At 51.3% G+C, this 19,323-nt stretch overlaps 1 protein-coding gene across 1 annotated transcript; it reads right to left on the bottom strand.

Moving 5' to 3' along the window:
• Nucleotides 1-4,414: 4,414 nt before the first annotated feature.
• AIPL1 (aryl hydrocarbon receptor interacting protein like 1) lies at nt 4,415-13,613 on the bottom strand. Its single transcript, XM_061141031.1, has 6 exons — nt 13,486-13,613; nt 12,553-12,732; nt 7,377-7,565; nt 6,171-6,347; nt 5,923-6,064; nt 4,415-4,683 (listed from the first exon to the last, which is right to left on the bottom strand). Exons 1-6 carry the CDS (start codon nt 13,579-13,581, stop codon nt 4,481-4,483), a joined length of 987 nt encoding a protein of 328 aa, XP_060997014.1. The 5' UTR covers nt 13,582-13,613; the 3' UTR covers nt 4,415-4,480.
• Between the last annotated feature and the right edge of the window lie 5,710 nt (nt 13,614-19,323).

Here is a 19,323-nt window from a genome sequence, read left to right as displayed (position 1 = left end):
AAGAATGAGGGGCACCCGAGGAACAGCAGGGGAAGGACCAGGGGAGGCGCCGCTGCTCTGGGAAGTGGTGGGAGCTGTGGCCCAGAAGGGCTCCTGACCCCCATTGTGACCATAGGGTAAAAGGCACAGATGCTGCTAAACCACAGTCAAGCAAGGAGGGGTGGAAGAAACCAAGACCCAGCCTGACTCTCCTCCCACCAGATCTCCTGCTGGTGCCTCCTGTTTGTCAAATCCAACCAGAGGCTGGAAGGCCAGGGAGCTGGGCCACACCAGCATGGTGAGCTTCTCAAGGGACAGAGCAGACCAGAGAACAGATCTGGGGACAAAAAGAGACCGGCTGACTGTCGAAGGCTCTATAATGACCCCCAAAGATGTCCACATCCTCATCTCCAAAACCAGTGAATAGGTTATCTTCATTGAAGAAAGATACATTACCTTAACATGTGATTAAGTTAAGCATCTGAAGATGAGGAAATGATCTTGGATTATCCGTCGTCATTGTTCACTCACTCAGTTGTGTCCGACTCTTTGAGGCCCCATGGACTGCAGCACGCCAGGCTTCCTGTCCTTTACCATCTCCCAGAACTTGCTCCAGCTGAGCCCAATGCATTCACAAGGGTGCTTGTAAGAGGGAGGCAGAAGGTCCACAAACAGAGGGTGTGTGATAATGGAAGTAGAGGGACATCGAGAGAGAGAAAGTAAAAGATGCTCACTGCTAGCTTTGAAGACAGAGGATGGGGCCACAAGCCAAGGCACACGGTGGGCTCTAGAAGCTAGAAAAGATAAGGAAATGGATTCTCCCCTGGAGCCTCCAGAAAGAAAACAACCGTTCTGACCCATTTTAGGACTTCTGACCTCCAGAACTGTAATGGAATAAATCTGTGCTGTTTTAGGTCATTGTTTGCGGCAATTAGCTACAGCAGCAATAGAAACCTAATACACCTGCACAATACCCAGGGGTCCCTCTGCCCAGCCCGCAGCCCTCTGCCACCCTCTCGGATCACTCTCTGGCCTTGGATCCATGTCAACCCCAGGTAGACAGAGGTCAGAAGGGTGGTGCATGCCTGGGAGAGAATGCCTTGGTTCAGCAGTAATGATTCTCAGAGGGAGGGAGCAGCTCAGAGTGGGTGTCATAGAGAACAAATCTGACTCCACAACTGCTCCCAAACTAAGCCTGAAGACATGCTCTGGGTTGCTCTCTAATAGAAGTGTCATATTTTTCTCCTTTCATTAAAATAAAAAAAATACATCAAACCCTCATATGGACTGTCTGGTGAGAAAAGCAACATGATGTAGAACAAAAAGGCCCAGCCCAGAGGCCGGGAAACTTGGATGCTAACCCCAGGTCTTCCCCAGCTTTGAAGTTTAATCTACAAAGTTTCTGGGCTTCCCTGAGCTTCAGTTTCCCCATCAGTACAAGGGAGTGAGACTGAGGCCTGAATCTACTGGCAGGCTGACTCTATGGTTCTAAACACCTATTCCGTGTCGCCAGCCAGCCTGACCCTGTAGGAGTGGGGATGGTCAGGGCCCATGGAGAGCTGCCACCTCCCAAGCTCTAAGCTTTCTCTGGAAAGTCCACTTACTGGACCAGGAACTACAATCTGTTCTCTGCTGCCCCTTGCTGGCTGCTCAAGAACAAAGCTTTCCAGTGAGATCCCTTGGAAACTGTCAAAAGGGACCCTCAGGAGATGCCCCTGCAGTCTCCTGCATCCACTCCTGCATCCATCCACCTAGACCTGGCCAGCCAAGACCTCCTTGGAGGCACAAGGAAGCCAGTTCAAGGACCAAAGGTCCGGATGGGGAGGCTGCCTGCTGTGGGGCACAGAGTCAGCTCTCCCCATTTCTGCATTCCACGTCTCCAGCACTAGTGAGCTGAAGTATGAGATGCTGTGGATTCTGAAAAGTGGTAATGTTTTCCCATGTGCTGCCTTTGGGTGATAGTAACAAGAGGATAATGTGTCCCTGTTCCCTCCCCACCCCCACCCCACACACACGTATTCACCCAAAAGAAGCACACAAATAAGTGTGCTTTACAAGGCAGAAATTAGCAGGGGGAAGTCTACTGAGAAGGCGCCAAGAGGGCTGGACCAGGAAAGAAGAGAGAGAGTGCAAAAACCACAATTAAGAGGCTATGTAAACCCGAAGTTATGTCAAAGGCCAATTATGATTTGTGCCCCCCATTTAAAAAGAAGCTAAGTGCAGATGAGGCTGGACAAAAGCTGGCTTTGAAAGTCATACACCAAAGTGTGGCTTCATTTTAATCCATTGGATGGTGTGTGAGAAGGAACTACCTGGGCTTTTGTAACAGAAATGTCCCTAACAGCTGCTCCAGTTTTTCAGGGAGGGACTGGGGTCCCGGTTGTTTGAGGTCAACACCCCCTCCAATACTAATGCCAAGGTGTCTCTTACCACACTTCTTGGGGGTCCTATGCCTATTCATTTTTCTTGGACTTGCAAATGTCCTAGGGCATCAGGGGGGAAGACTTCCACGCAGGATGCTTTGGACTGGACCACACAAGGTCCTGCAACACATCCAGGCATCAGTCCAGCTGGGAGGACCAGAGATGGATTGAGATCCTCACTGTCCCCAGGAAAAGAGACAGCGATGGAGACACTGCATACAGAAGACAGACAAGACAGGAGGCTAGCAAGCCTGCAGGCCACAGTGTGTGTCCTCAAATAATGCCTCTACCAGGCTCTTCATCTGTTCTGAGCCGCCTCTGAGATCCAGATCCCACCCAGGCCTTTCTTCCAGCGCAGTCAGGAGCTGGTGAAGGTCCCTTCTGCTCCCATCTCCCAGCACCCGCCCTCCTCCTCCTTCTCTAGCTCAGAGCCTTCTTTCCAGCCTAGGACGTTCCCTCCTTCCATCTTCTGCAGGTCATGATGTCCCGTTCCTCTGACTGCCGCTAACATCTCCACCTGGTTTTCGGACAATACACCTGGCAACCCATCAGACACTGAGCCTGAATCAACCAAAAATCGGTCGACCTTTTTCCTCCACAGTGGAAGGACTTAAACCTCAAATCTTCCCAGTGCCACAAAAGGAAAGAAAAGGAAAAAAATTTCCCACGTTAAGATAGACACTGCCACTCCTGAAACCAGGAATATCCTCATTTTACTGTCTGAGCCACCTGGGAAGCCCTCTGGTGGTCCAGGGGTCCTGAATTCAGAACCACAGAAAAATGCAATCACATTGCACAGCCATATTCATGTAATTGATGTCTATTGATTTGCAAAGTTGAGAGTCAACCAGTGGACAAAGCACAGAAGACTTAATTTGGTGACAAAATGGAGATGTTAACAGCCAAGATGATCGGAGAGTAAAGGTACATCGGATCGGTGAGGGAAGAAGTGGGAGATAGGACGGGAGGTTGCAGCACTGCCACCCTCATCCTACACATGGGAGAGTCCCTGCAGCCCAGTAGAGAGCTCTAGATGAAGTGTACCAAGTTACAAAAGTAACCAAAGAACTAGCAATATAACTCCCCAAAATTAGAAGGAGAAGGAAAGAAGGTGATGCTCTTGATCCAAGAGCATCAAAGCATTCAATTCTCACTTTTCACTAACATGTGGGGAAACTGATTTATACATATTATTCGGAGCCAGAGAAAACTACCAAAATAGCGAAAAAACAAAAACAAAAGACGGGGTCCATTAAAATTGCTGGCTCTAAGGGATGGGGGAGTTTGGGCAGGAAATTTCAATTTTATTCATAAGCTCTTCTGTGCCCTTGGGTGTTTTTTGTTTTTTGTTTTTTTAACCCTGGTCATGTGTCAGTAAAAAATGTTGTTTGCCATATCAGTCAACATAGGTTGGTGCAACCAGCAGACACTACAATCGCCTGAACAGTGAGCCCTGAAGGAACTAAAGATGGAGGCAAACGGACTGCTGACGGCCGGCAGCCGACCCCAGTATGCACCCACAGGGGATTCAGGGTGGAGAAAAGCAGGATACTGCGCCTATGTGATTAAGGTGCATCTCGAAGGAATGATTTTACTAAGTCCAGACTCTTGCATATACATATGTATACTCTCCTATACATAGAAAAGTGCTAAACTTGTTAACTTGGGATATCTGACTTTCTCTAGTTAACATCAGTCTTTTGAAATTCCCAGTACCTGGTCTTTGTTGCAGACGCTCTTGTATCTTGGCTCCTCCCTTACCTCTTAGGAGCAGTCCCTCGAGCTATCTGAGAGGCTGTCTTCTGGCGCGAGTCCTTAGAAAGTCCGCTGAATATAACACAATTCTCAGCTTCTAGGTTGTGCATTTTTTGTCAGTTGACACATGATTTTGATTTTTTAAATTAATTTAAACGTTGAAAAACTGACACTGAAATCCTGACCGACTGCACCAGAATGTCCAGTACCCTGCTGTTGGACTGAGCCTGCAGGGGGACAGTGAGACTGTGGGGTGGGGAGGGTGGAGGTGGGGGGGCCGGGTGGAGGTGGGGGGCGGAGGCACGAGGCTTGGCGCCTGCGCACTAGCCCAGCATGTTCCGGCAGCGCAGTCGCTCCTCCTCGCGTTTCTCCTCCAGGCGGTTCTCCAGCAGCCTCAGCTCCCTCTGCACTGCCTTCTTCATGGACGGCTCCAGCTCCAGCACTTTCTCCAGGTCCGCCTTGGCCTCCGCCTCATTCCACACCTCGGCGTGAGCCCGGGCCCGCACATAGTAGGCCTTCACGATGCCTGTGGGGAAGATCCTGCTGTATCCGCCGCCTGGCCCGGGAGGCAGCCCTCACCTGACACGCGACACGCGGCTGGACTTCACCAGCTAGCGCAACCTTTAACCTTGGCCATGTTGACCCTTAACCTCTCTGTACCTCCGGAGCCCGGCCCCTCCACTATAAAATACGGAGGACTATAATAATCGCAGTACCCACTCCCCTCCCACGGACCCTTCCAAGACCCGGTAACTAATTTTATATTCACAACTTTTTAAGTCTTTTCTTATAGAGGCTCCCCAAATGATACAAGCTCCAGGTCCTATCCCTAAACCTGACTCTTACGGTCGTTATGAGAATTAAATGAAAGAAATGCAGAGAAGTGTGTGGCGCAAGGTAAGTGATCCTGTAACATTCTTCAAACATCGTCTTCACAAATATCGCCATATCCCCCCATCACAGATACTCAGTTCAGTTCAATCGCTCAGTCGTCCGACTCTTTGCGACCCCATGAACTGCAGCACCCAGGTTTCCCTGTCCATCACCAACTGCGGGAGTTTACTCAAACTCATATCCATTGAGTCGGTGATGTCATCCAACCATCTCATCCTCTGTCGTCCCCTTCTCCTCCTGCCTTAAACGTTTCCCAGCATCAGGGTCTTTTCAAATGAGTCAGCTCTTCGCATCAGGTGGCCAAACTATTGGAGTTTCAGCTTCAACAACTGTCCTTCCAACATTTAGGACTGATTTCCTTTAGGATGGACTGGTTGGATCTCCTTGCAGTCCAAGAGACTCTCAAGAGTCTTCTCCAACACCACAGTTCAAATGCATCAATTCTTCGGTGCTCGCTCAGTTCAGTCCAGTTCAGTCGCTCAGTCGTGTCCGACTCTTTGCGACCCCATGAACCGCAGCAGGCCAGGCCTCCCTGTCTATCACCAACTCCTGGAGTTTACTAGGATGTACTTAATATTGTTCTCTATACTGATTGCCCCCCCCCCCCCCCCCCACCTTTTAAAACCCATTGACTGCTCCACACAGGTTTGGTGACTTATTTGTCCTAATTCACCGTAAAATAAAATAACCTCCCACAACACCACAAAGCACCGTTCACCCATCACCTGTGACACCGTTACAGGCTTGGGGAAACTCTGCTGGGTGGAAGATTTGAAGTCTTGACCGGGATTGGACCCCTGCCCCGCCCACACCACCTAGCCCATCTCGCCCCGCCCACACCGCCCCGCCCACCTCGCCCCGCCCCGCCCACCTGGGTGGTGCCGGAGGATGTCACTCGTGTGTTCCAGCACCTCGTAGTACTCCTCCTTCTTCAGCAGACACTGGCAGTAGTTCAGGATCAGGGTGTTGATCATCTTCTCCAGCTTCAGCCACTGCACCTCCCAGGGCTTCTCCTGTCGGGTGGAGAAAGCTCTGCTTCCGCCGCGCCCCCACCCTTCCCCACCGCGGCCATGGCCGGCGCACCCCGCTTCCCATCCCCACTGGCAGGCAGCCTCCCACCTTGGTCTGCAGGTTCCTCAAGCAGACGATGGCTTCCTGGTACTTGCTGGAGGCCTCCTCGTAGCGGCCCAGCTTGAAGAGCCGGTTTCCTTCTCCATGGAGGATGGGCACCGCCTGCATCTTCTCATGGTTATTCAGGTTCCAGGTCTCCCTCTGGTACTGGCTCGGGGACTCGACCTGCTCCAAGAGCTGCAGGTCAGTGACGCAGGGACTCTGGGTGCCCGCAGCCCAGTAGGGCAGGCCCTTTCCCCTGCAGGGGACTGGAGACAGTTTGATCCAGAACATCTCGCTAAAGTCAGCTCTGCATTTTCCCCAGTGAGGATTGGTGGGCAGAACCATGCTTGCTGGCCAAACACAGGCAAACAGGGAAAGGAAGCAAGTGCTGCCTCCCCACCACCGTGGCTTTACCCTAAATCAGAGCCTTTGTGCAAAGTAAGAAAAGGTAATTTGTCAACACACTTTACTGATGATATTCAGAAAATTGCCATGACACTCATTTTGTTAGAACAAGACACTTTATTGCCATCTACTGGAAAATCATCATTATAAAATCACAAATATATATTGTCTCTAATGAGCACCTTAGAGGCGATGCCCTTGTGCAGTGCACAAGCCATGCAACTGTTCAAGCAGACCCTGAAAAGGCCCCTTGTTGATGCAATTCTCTTATTTACTTGTACTCACCCATGTAACCCTCAGGCTGAACCTCAGCCTTGGCCATTAGCTGAGTCCTGCTCTGGTTCGATGCTCTCCCACCACCCCACAGACAGGGGTCATCAGTCACACTGAGGTCCGAGGGAGACAGTATGGATGGTTCCATGCAGTTCTCCCGCTGTTGGAGAACCAGATCGGAACCCACAAACCACAGGGACTGGGGGCTGAGGATGTATTTCTAAGCTTTTGAGGGGAAAAGGAAGTAGATAACCAATAGAAATAAAATGCATCCAAAAAGAAAAAGAATAACATTTTTTAAATGGGTCTCAAAGGGGCTTTTCCTTTGGAAAAGGCAAAGGATGGTTTTTTGGTGGAGTGGGAGGGTCCAATTCCAGTTCTCCCATGGTTTAGGAACCCTTTCTGGTTTTCTAAAGAGGATCTGGGTGATGTCCAGTGACCCGTGGAACTGGGCTCCCTTGATGCTCACTGGCCCCAGTTGTTCTCTGATGTGGGGACCATCCCTACCCCACCTCTCACATCCCAGGGTCACACCTGCAGCAACTCGATTATGAAGATCAGTGGCTGAGGCTCCTTCTGCAGCTCATCCAGATCCTCGTAGCCCAGCGTGTGGTAAGCAAACATGTTGGCCAAGCCACACGTGTGCACGTGCCACTCCATGGGGTCCTTACCCTCCGCCATCTGCCGCAGGCTCCGGGACAGGATGGGGTAGACCCCTGTGTGCTGTGGGGAAAGGTGGGCGGATGGTATCAGGCTGTCTGCTCAGAGCCAGCTGGGCCACAAAGAGCCCATTCTGGGCATCCCCCAGAGCAGAACCCCTACCCCCCCACACACACACACTTGTCCCATGGCTGTTACTATTCATCCAATCACTGCACCTACCTGTATGCAGAATGCTCTATACCTGTTAGTACTTTTAATCCTTAAGATGACCCAATGAGAGGGGCACTATTATTCTCCCTATTTTATAGATGTGGGAACTAGAGCCCAGAGAGGGTAGGTGATTTGTTTAAGGTCACACAGCTAGCAAATGACAGAGTCAGGATTCAAACCCAGCTCCAGGGTCCATGCTGTAGCCACAATGCTAGGCTGCCTCTTGCCAGCCTTTGTGGTCGACTTTAACAGGTTTCTCTCCCAAGGAAACCCTGAGTCCATGGAGCCTGTGACTCACAGGGGAGCATGGAAAGTAGTGGAAAGACCAAGGTTCCACGTCCTTGAAGGCCAGGTTGGTGTCCTGATGGCACTGCTGATTGGCAGCGAGCCTGGATCACTGCAGCCCCGTGAGTTCCTGCCCCCTGGGCTGCACCAGTCTGGTACTGGGGCTGTTGCAGGGGTTAAATGAGATGGTGCTGAGGTAAGGCCAGCTCATCACAACCTCACCCAGCACAGGAACTGGGGTGGCCACCCTCAGGGGGTGGAGATGGGCTAGGAAAATCAGCTGCTTGTCCTCAGTGAGGACAGAGCTAGGATGCCCCACAGACGAGCTCCAAGAACTGCTCTCCTGGGGCCGGGTCCTCAGATAGCCCATCTCAGCCTCCAGCATGGCAACTCCAATAAAGACACACCCCAGGAAAGTGAAGGGGCAGGAACAGTTCAGCTTGGTCTCCAAGCCACCAGTAAGAGGATGAAGGTCACCCCACCCCGCCCCCCATCAGCCAGGATTAGCCCAGAGTAGCTTCGGCGTCCTCATGAGCAAGATGACCAGATGGCAGTTAAGCCTGTTGAGATTAAGCCTGGATGAAGGGAGGGAGGGGCCCCCGAGGAACAGCTTGCTGCAGGGAAGGCTCACTCCCGGCCCACGCACAGCAGCCGCCAGCTCCCTAGAAAGTCAGCGGGTTAGTGCCAACCATGAGGCTGCTTGGACATGACCGCAGACCAAGGCTGGGACCTCAGACCAGTACCACTCTAGTGCCACCAGGATGCTAGTCAGCATGCTGGGCTGTGGGATGCCACCAGGAGTGGGCAGAAATCCCAGGAAAAATATAGAGGCCAGAATTCCATGGCGCCACACCCATCTCCGCAGCACCTCCACTGAGATTGGCCCTGGGGACCCCAGGACCATGCCCCTCTCTGGGACTTCAAGGCCAGAGCCTGGTTCTGTCTGAGGGGCTCTGTCTATTACTATCTGGAGATTACAAGCTGGCACTCGGGAGGCCACATTCAATTCCCAGATTGTTTTCGTTTCATCCTTCACATGGTGGGGTTTTTGTGTTAATGAGTCGCCAGCACTTAAGCATTGAGAGAGTTCACAGACTAATGCAAATTTCTGGTGTGTGTCCAGAGCTCAGACTATCCGGCCACACCAGACCTGCCCCTTCACACAGCAGCCATCTAGTTGGAGATAAGGAGAATCTGCCCCTGTGAATGGAGCAGATAACCTTCAGTCACCCAGGGGCCCTGGCCCCTGTGGAATTTGCATTTGTAACCCCTGGCCTTGGGTTTCCCAGGCAGCTCAGTGGTAAAAAATGCACCTGCCAATGCAGGAGACTCAAAAGACATGAGTTCAAACCCTGGGTCAGGAAGATCTCCTGGAGTAGGGAATGGCAATGCTCCAGTATTCTTGCCTGGAAAATTCCATGGACAGAGGAGCCTGGTGGGTTACAGTCCATAGGGTTGCAAAGAGTTGGACATGACTGAGCAACTGAGCACGCACACACACACACACACTCACACACTCACACTCACATACAACCTCTGGCCTCACTGGACTGGGCGCCAGCAGCAAATTTAGCATAGAGACCAGTATGCTCCCTGGGTGGAAGGGGAAGGCACTGCAATTTAGGGCAGAAGCTCCCAGAGCCCCTGACCGCCCCTGCCTCTTCACGCTTCCTGGCCTGGATGCTACCTCACTCCCCACTTCTAAGCCTGGTGAACTCCTATTCATCCTTCAACACCCAGATCAATGTCATTTTCTTCAAGAAGTTCCTGCTATGATCCTCAAGCAGTTAGTCACCCCCTTCCCGTGGCTCTAAATCCCTCTGTCCTCACTAATTTATATTGTGGTGCCACCTGCCCTGCAGTGTAATTGCCTAGGTGTCTGCTCCTTGTCCAGAATTCAAGTTCCTTGAGAGATGGGGACTTTGCCTGTTTCGTTCCTAACACCTAGCACAGGCCAAACCTGGTGCCCACTGAATGTTTTCAGATAGACAGGCATACAGATAGATGATGGCTGGATGCTTAGTGATGAAAGGATGGATTATGAATAACTGGTTGAAGGGAGGGATGGATGAATTGATGCCTGAGTGAATGGATAGAAAAGTGGATAAAAGATGAACACGTAGGTGAGCACATAACTCTAGGCTGCCCCAGTGGCTCCGTGGTATAGAGAAGCCACCTGCCCATGCAGGAGACGCAGGTTCAATCCCCGGGTTGGGAAGATCTCCTGGAGGAGGAGATGGCAACCCACTCCAGTGTTCTTGCCTGGGAAATCCCATAGACAGAGGAGCCTGGAGGGCTACAGTCCATGGGGTCACAAGAGTCAGACACTTTGTAGTGAGTAAACAACAGTTACAACAAAATAACTCTGGGAAGTGTGTGTGTGTGTATACACGTGCATGTGGGCATGCGAAATCATAGTGGCTGTGAACTGGGAAGAGATGGGGGGTGGGGCTATTGGAAAAACCAATAATCTTTGTGGTGTAAAAATGACCAGCCTGTGAGATGGGCACTCATGTGCATGATGTAGCCAAAAGAACACAGGCCCCACAGGGAACCAAGAACCATGCCCACATTACAGGAATAACAGCAGTTTGCGGTTCTGCAAACAACAGATCAATCAACCAATCAAGAATTTATGGACAGCTCTCTGCACTCTACACTCCTACATTAGCAAACATGCATTCTATGGAGAAGGGGCCCTGTTGGTGACCAAGCTTGTCTAACATATGGCCTAAATGACAAGCACATATGGGTCTAAAAAAAGTACAGGAGCTTTGTAAGCAAAGTGAATAAATACCATTTTAAACTAACTGAAACCACTTAAAAAAGCCGATTTTCTGAAGACTTGTTAAAAATAAGCCATCTTTTAAAAATTAAAACATCAGGATAAAGATGCTCAACTAATATTTGCTAGTGTGAAAGTGAAAGTGTTAGTTGCTCAGTCCTGTCTGACTCTTGGTGACCCCGTGGACTGTAGCCCTCCAAGGTCCTCTGTCCATGGGATTCTCCAGGCAAGAATACTGGAATGGGTTGCCATTTCCTCCTCCAGGGGATCTTCCCAACCCAGGGATCAAATCTGGGTCTCCCGTATCTCCTGCATTGGCAGGTGGTTTCTTTACCATCTGAGCCACCTGGAATATTTGCTGTGATGAAGAAATGAATAATTCCTTGATTGGGACCTCTAGTGGTAGAGAACGGCATTGCAGCCTGTCTAATAACCATAGCAGCCAAAAGAGGATACTGTACAAAGTGGGAACCAGGGATCCATCCCTGATCCTGTTTCCGAGATGGTTTGACCCAGAGCAAGCTACTTTCCTTCTCTGAGTCTTATACCTCGTCATCAGTGAAACAAGGGAGTTAGTCTCTAAAATTCTTCTTAGTCAAAATAATAGCTCCCACTTCTCAATTGCCCCATACCATGGTTTGCCCTAGTATATGTAATATCATGTAATCCTTTCAACCGCCCCCTAAAATGAGGATTTGTTCATTTCTAAATGAGGAAATAGAGTGCTAGCAGGGAAAAGGGGCTTCCCCAGGGTCACACAGTGTCTCTCGCATTGCAGGCGAATTCTTTACCCTCTAAGCCACCAGGGAAGCCCAAAATGTGAACAGTTACTGGATATTAGATATCATTAAGAAATTGTTGAGTTTAAAAAAATATGATAAGGATATTGAGGTTATATTTTTAATACCTTTCTTTTTAGAGAAAGATACAAATTATAGTATTTACAGATGAAATGATACGGTGTCTGAAATGTGCTCTAACCATGTGGGATAAGGAAGGAAAGTGGATGGGCTTAGATGAAATAAGACTGGCCATGGATTGATGGTGCCCGGCATAGGATGATGCATGTTTGGAATTTGATTATACTTTTTGATGACTTTTGTATAAGTTTGAAAGTTTCCACAAGAAATGTTTGTTTAAAGGTAAGTCAGCTTTGCCATTTCTTATTTGGGTCACAGGTCAAGAAGACTGCCTTCTCCGGGTGATTGTTAAGAGTGCCTACATGAGAAAACAAGTTTGTAATGTCAGTAGGAATGGAGAGGAGGGCAGAAAAGTGACCTGTGGCCAAAAATCTCCAGTATCCAATAATCCTGCACACAAGTAAGGGCTGTGAGGTGGGCCCTGCTCCTGTATCCTACCAGCCAGCCTTGACACCGATTGTCATTTTAGCAGCACCTGATCTTATGGGGATATCCTTCTCCACCTTTGGACTTCCCAGGTGGCTCGGTGGTAAAGAACCCACCTGCCAATGCGGGAGACACGGGTTTGATCCCTGGGTCAAGAAGATCCCCTGGAGAAGGAAATGGCAACCCACTCCAGTATTCTTGCCTGGGAAATCCATGGACAGAGGAGGCTGATGGGCTCATGGAGTTCATGGGGTTGCAAAAGAGTCGGACACGACTGAGCAACTAAACAACAACCACCTTCATCTTTACAGTGGCTGAGAAGGAGGAGGCAGAAGTCTCCCGGAAGAGTGTCATTTCACCCTCACTTTCCTGAGACACAGCCGGCGTGCACAGTGCGGGTGGATGGGTGGGGCCTACTTACGATGGTGTCGCACCAGAACTCGGCCACCTCGCTGACCCGCATGGACGTCAGCAAGATCTCCCAGACCTCCAGCTTGAACATGTTCCCGATGATGATGTGCATGGGGTGGCCCACCTGCTTGCTGTCATCTATCACCGTCCGCTCCTCGTCACATTTCATGGTTCGGAAATGAAAGGTCACCTGGTCATCAAGAGAGAAGACCCTGATCAAGACCCACCTCCTAAGACCCCCCAGCAGCCACCCATGTCTCCGATTCCCTGAGCCATCCTCGCTCAACTCCCACCAGCACCCCCACCCAGCCGGTGCTCCGCCTCCTAAAGGACCCCATCCCACTCTAGGCAGCTCTGCAGGTCAGGAGGTCCTTCCTTCAAAACACCCCAGATCTGAGGCCACTGACCCAGACATTCCATCATCCAGGAAGCCCACCAGAGACTCCCGGACAAACACCCTAACCCTGAATGCCCTTCCTTCTCACTCAACATTCGGACTTCAGAAAATTCCCAAAGCCCCCCCCTCACTCCATGCTGAAGTTTAATTTGAAAAGTGTCAAAAACACCCGGGGGACTTCTCTAGTGGTCCAGTGGCTAAGACTCCACCCTCCCAGTGCAAGGGGTCTGGGTTCAATCCCTGGTCAGGGAACTAGATCTCACATGCCAAAACTAAGAGTTTGCATGCTGCAACTAAGACCCAGTGCTGCCAAATAGATAAATATTAAAAAAAAAAAAAAAAAAAACGGGGAGTGGGCATCAATCCAGAGCTACCCAGATGCCCAGGGTGGGGATGAGGGCTGATAATTCCAGGGAGGGCCTCCTGGCCATTTGTTGACAAAACAGAAGAAGGGTGTTTGCAGTGCCCTGTGACCCAGCTAGAATGCAGAAGGCTGCTAGAATGCAGAAGGATTTTTATCTGGCCTGGGGGGTGGGTCCCACTCACTCGGGCTCCAGTGATGAAGTTGGGGAGATCCCCTGTGCCCCCATGCAGGATGGTTTTCTTGATCCCTTCCACATTCAGGAGCAGAGTGGCATCCATGGCTCCAGGTGCAGGGAGATGTCCAGCCCGGCCGAGATAATCTGCTATCGGAGGGTACTTAGGGCTGAGAAGTGGGGATTTGCCCTGCTGGGCGGGGTGTGAAGAAGAGGAATGAGGTGGGGCCACTCCTGGTAGCCTGGGTTCTGCCCCAGCCTCTGCTTCTAGCAGTGAGGCAGGGATCCTGCCTGACATCCACCGGTACCGCCTCAGCTTCCGTTCTGTACCCCCGACCCCAAGAAGGAGGGAAGACAGATGGAGCTTTCTTAAAGAAAACAGGGACTCAAGAGTGAGCAGGAGAGAGGCCACAGGCCAGGAGGAAAGGACAGGGGGCCAGAAACCCCCTTTGCCCTGTCTGAACCTGGGACCCTATCTCAGACTCTTGGTCTCTTTGGAGCCCAGGTCGGGGCCTTGCAGCCTTTGCCGTCCTACTTCCCCCTTCCCTGTCACCCTCTCCTCCCCGAGATCTGCCCACCAGAGGGTGTAACATAAGTGGCCAGAGGGGAGGGCAGGCAGGTTCCTGGCCGGTGTGCTGTTCTTGGTCGCTCAGTTGTGTCTGACTCCGCGACGCTATGGACTGTAGCCCGCCAGGCTCCTCTGTCCATGGGGATTCTCCAGGCAAGAATACTGACGTGGACTGCCATTTCCTCCTCCAGGGGATCTTCCCAACCCAGGAATCGAACCCAGATCTCCCGCATGGCAGGCGGGTTCTTTACCTTCTGAGCCACCAGGCTTGGGAGAGCCCTAAAAGGGAAGGGGGCCAGGATTGGAGGAAGCTGAGGCACCCCACCAGCCCAGCTCCTGTCTCCTCTACAAGGTCTGGTTGGGGGCAGTGGGCCCTCTCATTGGGAACTTCTCAGCCTCGAGCCCTGGAACCCGGACAGAGCTTATTCCCAGCATTTAGGGTTTAAAAGTGAGAAATGATGTGAAGGCATGGTGTTTGGCGCCACCTTGTGGTCAACTTAAGTTGTCATGCTCTGGCTCCCTGAGGCCTTGAGTGAGGGTGAGAGGACCCAGAGCAGCAAAAAGCTTTCTCTTCTTGACCAGAGGCTGACAGGTTACAGGAAGAAGGGACTCGGGATCCTGCCACAGGGAGAGATGAGAACATGGCACTAGAAGCCCAAGAGCCGCGTTCAGAGGGTTGATTCTCTTATTCTCTGACCATGTGGCCTTGGGGATCGCCCTTCCTGTCTCCTTTTTTCCCAAATGGGAAAATCAACCTCTCCTGCTTCCTTCTCTCTGAAATTAAGAAGCCTCCCCCTAGAGAGTGAGTGGGACCCAAAAAACCCAGCACCCCTAAAAGTTTTGACTGCCGTGAGAAACCACTGGCTTACAGGAGGCCAAACCTTGGGCCAACAGGTCTGGGCCATGAACCCAGCCTGGGGCAGCCCAGTCACCCCTGCAGGACCCGTCCCTGAGTGCTCAGAACCTCCCCCTCCTCCCGTGGGTCCAGCTCCATCCTTCTCTAGGGGCAGGAGTTAAGGTGGGGTGGGGGTAAGGCAGTGGCCCTTCTTTTAGTTCCATTCTTTCTGCAGCTACACAGCAACCTAAAGCAGTCCACCTGCAAAGGAGGTAAGACAGGTATTTAGATGGTAAAACTACAAAGGAAAATCAAGGAGATTTTACCGTAAAAGTCAAGGGAGGGAGGACAGAGAACCGGGGCAGGGCGTTGCTTCTGGGGCCTCAGCAGCGTTGCTTCTTCACCCAGCTGATGGTTACATGGGGGTGGGGTTTAGAAGTATTCGTGCTACTAGGCTTTACATTTTAGGCATTTTCTGTCCCTGATATCACTCACAACAGGAGAAAAAGTTCTAACTGGCTCTCACACTGTTCACTCCCTCTGTTTCAGCTATTTTGCAGACAGTCAAAAGGCACACACGAGGATCTCCCCATTGTCCAGTGGCGGGGACTCCACACTTCCACTTCAGGGGGCACAAGTTTGATCCCTTGAGAAACTAAGAGCATGCATGCCAAGCAACACAGTCGGAAAAAAAGGCACACACTGTTGGCTACAAGACCTAGGGGTCCAACTCACAGGTTTGGCCCATGGTTGGTCAGACCGGGGGATGCAAGGGGAAGGGGTTGTTGAAGCTGATGCCAGAGGTTTCCGTTTCACTGCTGAAAAGGAAGAGATGCTCAGGCCATAGCCTCTAGATGGACCTTAGTCACTGCTTGGCCCCCAAACTAACTTCCAAATGGGCTTCATAAAAACAGAACTCTAACAATCCCAGTTCCCTCTGAAAATTCAGCAAAGGCTCCCTACTGCCATCAGGATAAATTCTAAGCTCCTTCCCCAGCCAATGGGATCCTGCCAGCCCTGCTCCTTGCCACCCAGCCCCTAGCCTCTCCATCTTGCTTGACCTTCCTCTGCTCCTAGAACTTGGTGGTACTCTGGCCTCCTGAAATAGACCCCTCTGTTGGAAAACCTCTTCAGTTTTGCCCCCCTAACTCCTCAGCTAAAACATCATATGCTAAGGGAAACCTGCCCCGATCCCCAATTCCTTTTATATCTTCTCATCATCCCCTAGCATCTCACATTCATGACATTTGGCAGTTTAATATCTGCTTCTTCCAACACACTGGCAGTTCCAGGAGGTCAAGTTTACTGGAGAAAGTTTTCTGTTGGACAGGGAGCCCTCAGGGCAAGGCAAGGCTGGAGCTCCTTCTTTTCCTCCAACCTCCTCCCCAAGGGTCATGGATGGAGCTGGACCTAGAAAACCTCAGCCTGGGACCATGGACTGGCTTTTACTTCTTGTGGGGAGGACCAAGAGCCTCTGCACCCACCACTCCTTTCCCGGGAGCCTGCTCCTCTCCGTGCATCTTCCTTCCCACTCCTACGCTCCACCCTCCTCGAAAGGCAATGAGAGAGGCTCCTCATTCAGAAGAAATTGTTTCTTCCTTCTCTCATTGCCATGGAGACTGCTCTGTTTCACCTGCCCTGTCAGTCACGGAGCTGAGGGAGGGGGACCAAAAGTTCCAAGCAGGAAGGGCCTCTGGGGCATCGCCTCCATCCTGACACTTGATGAGGCCATGGAATCCAAGGTTAGGAATTCAGGTTTCAGAGTCAGATCTCCAGGATTTAAGTTGCAGCCCCACTCTCTGTTCCATCTTGGGCAAAACACCTCACCTGTCAGAATCTCAGTTTTGTCATGTATAATGGGAATAAAAATAGCTCCTACTTCATAGTGTTGCTGTGAGGATTAAGGAAGAATAAGAAAAGGAAATGCACTTAACACACACATGTAAGGGCTCGACATATATAAGCTATTGTATCAATGCCCGTGATGTATGTGCCAGGCACTGGGACAGGCAGACAGGCATGGATGGACAATGGTGAAAGATAATCCAATCTGAGAGGTTTTGTTTCCAAGTGCGTCATCTTCCCTGAGTCTTTCCCACACATTCAACTTAGTTTCCAGAAAAATAATAACTCTTTCTTTTCCCTTTCATCTTTCACTGGAAGAGGACATGAATGAAAGTTGCTAATTACAATAACAAATTCAACAAGCATACCAGAAATGTGGGAACAAACACTTCAGATGCTTAGGAAACAACTCAACTGGGAAGAAGTTGAGCATGCAAAACAGATCAGCGTTTTTCAAACCACAGCTCAGAACTCTTAGTGAGCCTCTGAAAAATGAACACAGCAAGTTGTCACCAGCATTTTTAAAAAATGAAATACTGAATAGAAGTTATGTCAAAGCACCTCACACATTGTCAAATATTGTTTCAGGAAGCTTTTGTTTCAGTTACACATAGGTGTGTGTACTAGGGGGGTCTCACCTGGGTCCTGGGCCCCCCAAATATGATGTTCTTTGTGCAAGAAGATCCCTGCCCCCAAATACACACATACACACACACACACATATGTTCTTTGCTTGGTGAACTCATTCTGTAGGTCTCAGCTTTAAGTGACATAGTTTTTGTGTCATAATTCTCTTTGATGAATTGAAGATTGGTTATTTGACTCATCCATGTCCATCTCTCCCACACACAACAGGTTTGAGCTAGTTCACCAAGTTAGTTTACCTGTTTCATTCACCTTTGTGGATCATTGACAGCACAGAGCTTAATCTATCAGACACAGGTAAATAATTGGAAGGACAGGTGAGGGGAATGAGGAAGGAGAAAAGGGGGGTTGAGAGACACCAGCGTGACCTTGTTGGAGCATGTTGGTTTAAGGTGCCCACAGCACCCAGGAGGAGGAGGAGGAGGGGAGCCAGGTGCCGGTTGGATACAACTGTGGGGAGAGGTGCAGGCTGAGGACAGGCCATGTGCTATGCTGGAGAGGCTCATGGACCCTGGTCCCAGGGTGACAGAGTGAATCCTTGCTGCATATAAATGGGAAAACTGAGGTCCCTCCTGACCTCCCCACACCTCCATTTCCTCATCTAGTCCTAGGCTGCAGCGAGGGGCTCTGGAGTCCCTCCTGTAAAGTGCTGGGGACATTAGTGCCTGGTGCACACTGCCTGCGTGCGTGTGCTCAGCCGTGTCCAACTCTGTGCTGTGCTTAGCCGCTCAGTCGTGTCCCACTCTTGCGACCCCATAAACTATAGCCTGCCAGGCTCTTCTGTCCATGGGATTCTCCAGGCAGGAACACTGGAGTGGGTTACCATTTCCTTCTCCAGTCTAACTCTTTGGGACCCCATAGACTGTAGCCCTCCAGGCTGCTCTGTCCATGGAATTTTCTAGGCAAGAATACTGGAGTGGGTTGCCATTCCCTTCTCCAGGGGATCTTCCCGACCCAGGAATCGAACCCATGTCTCCCTCCTCTCCTGCACTGACAGGCAGATTCTATGGCCAGGTGCATAGTAAGTGAGTCGTTTGGATCGGTCTCCTCCCATGGGGAGAGCCCCTTTACCAGGGTGTGGGGGAGATGACACAGAGGTGAAGAACGGGGTTAAGGACTGACCTTCAAGGGACCCATAAGTTGAAACTCGGGAATGGGGGGGTGTGTGTGTGGGGCAGGGGCTAGGTTCCAGGTGAGCAGGGCAGTGAGGAAGGCAGTGGGGAAACGGAGCAGGGACTACTTTGAGGGGGAGGGGGCTTTCCAAATTTTTTAGCTTGGATGCTAAAGGGAAGGAGGGAGGCACTCAGCTGGATAAAGGGGATGGTCAGTGGGACAGGGTTGGGGGGGAGGGTACTTGGAATGGGGGTAGGGACTGAGGGTGCACGCAGTCTGTCCCCTCTTCCAGGATGGGTTTTCCTGGGGGATCCGTGCGGGTGGCAAGTTTGGGGAACTGAAGGGCAGTCTCAGGAAGGCAGAGGGTCACGAGGGAAGTTTGAAACAAAATTTCCACAGCAACCCAAGGCTCCGAGTTCCCAGCCCAGGCTCTTTCTGACAAAACCACTGAGACCTTCAGGCAGGATGGGAGGGACCCTTAGGAGCCGGGGACCCCGCCTCGCCCCGCCCAGTCAGGCCAGCCAGAACCCTTTATAAGTTAAGGATGGGGTCCAGTGGCCAGAGACTGACCGTCAGTAGGTGGCGCCGGGGCTGAGCCGGCGCGGGCTACGGATTCTGCAGGAAACTCGGCCGGGACCCGCAGATACAAAGGGTCCTCTACGCGCGGCTCCCTGCCCAGAGGGCCTCCAGAGGATGAATGGGGATGGCTGGGCCAATCCGAGAGCAGGATTCACAGCCGCTGGCGCAGGGGCCAATCGGATCCCTGGCGTGGCCGCGAGGCGGGGACAGAGCCAATCAGCTGTGAGGACAGGACCAGGGGGGCGGATCCGCGCGGTGTTTCA

The sequence above is a fragment of the Dama dama genome, chromosome 5 (assembly GCF_033118175.1).
Source record: "Dama dama isolate Ldn47 chromosome 5, ASM3311817v1, whole genome shotgun sequence".
NCBI lineage: Eukaryota > Metazoa > Chordata > Mammalia > Artiodactyla > Cervidae > Dama > Dama dama.
The sequence above is the reverse complement of the archived record's forward strand: the minus strand, read 5'-3'. Positions and strand labels throughout refer to the sequence as shown.

Bases quoted from the DNA above. Each gene is read 5' to 3' on its own strand.
- AIPL1 (XM_061141031.1), bottom strand. From the start codon at position 13,581: ATGGATGCCACTCTGCTCCTGAATGTGGAAGGGATCAAGAAAACCATC. The intron at 12,733-13,485 runs GTGAGTGGGACC...CTTGATGACCAG, and splicing joins ACTTCATCACTGGAGCCCGA to GTGACCTTTCATTTCCGAAC. The intron at 7,566-12,552 runs GTAAGTAGGCCC...CTTTCCCCACAG, and splicing joins AGTTCTGGTGCGACACCATC to CACACAGGGGTCTACCCCAT.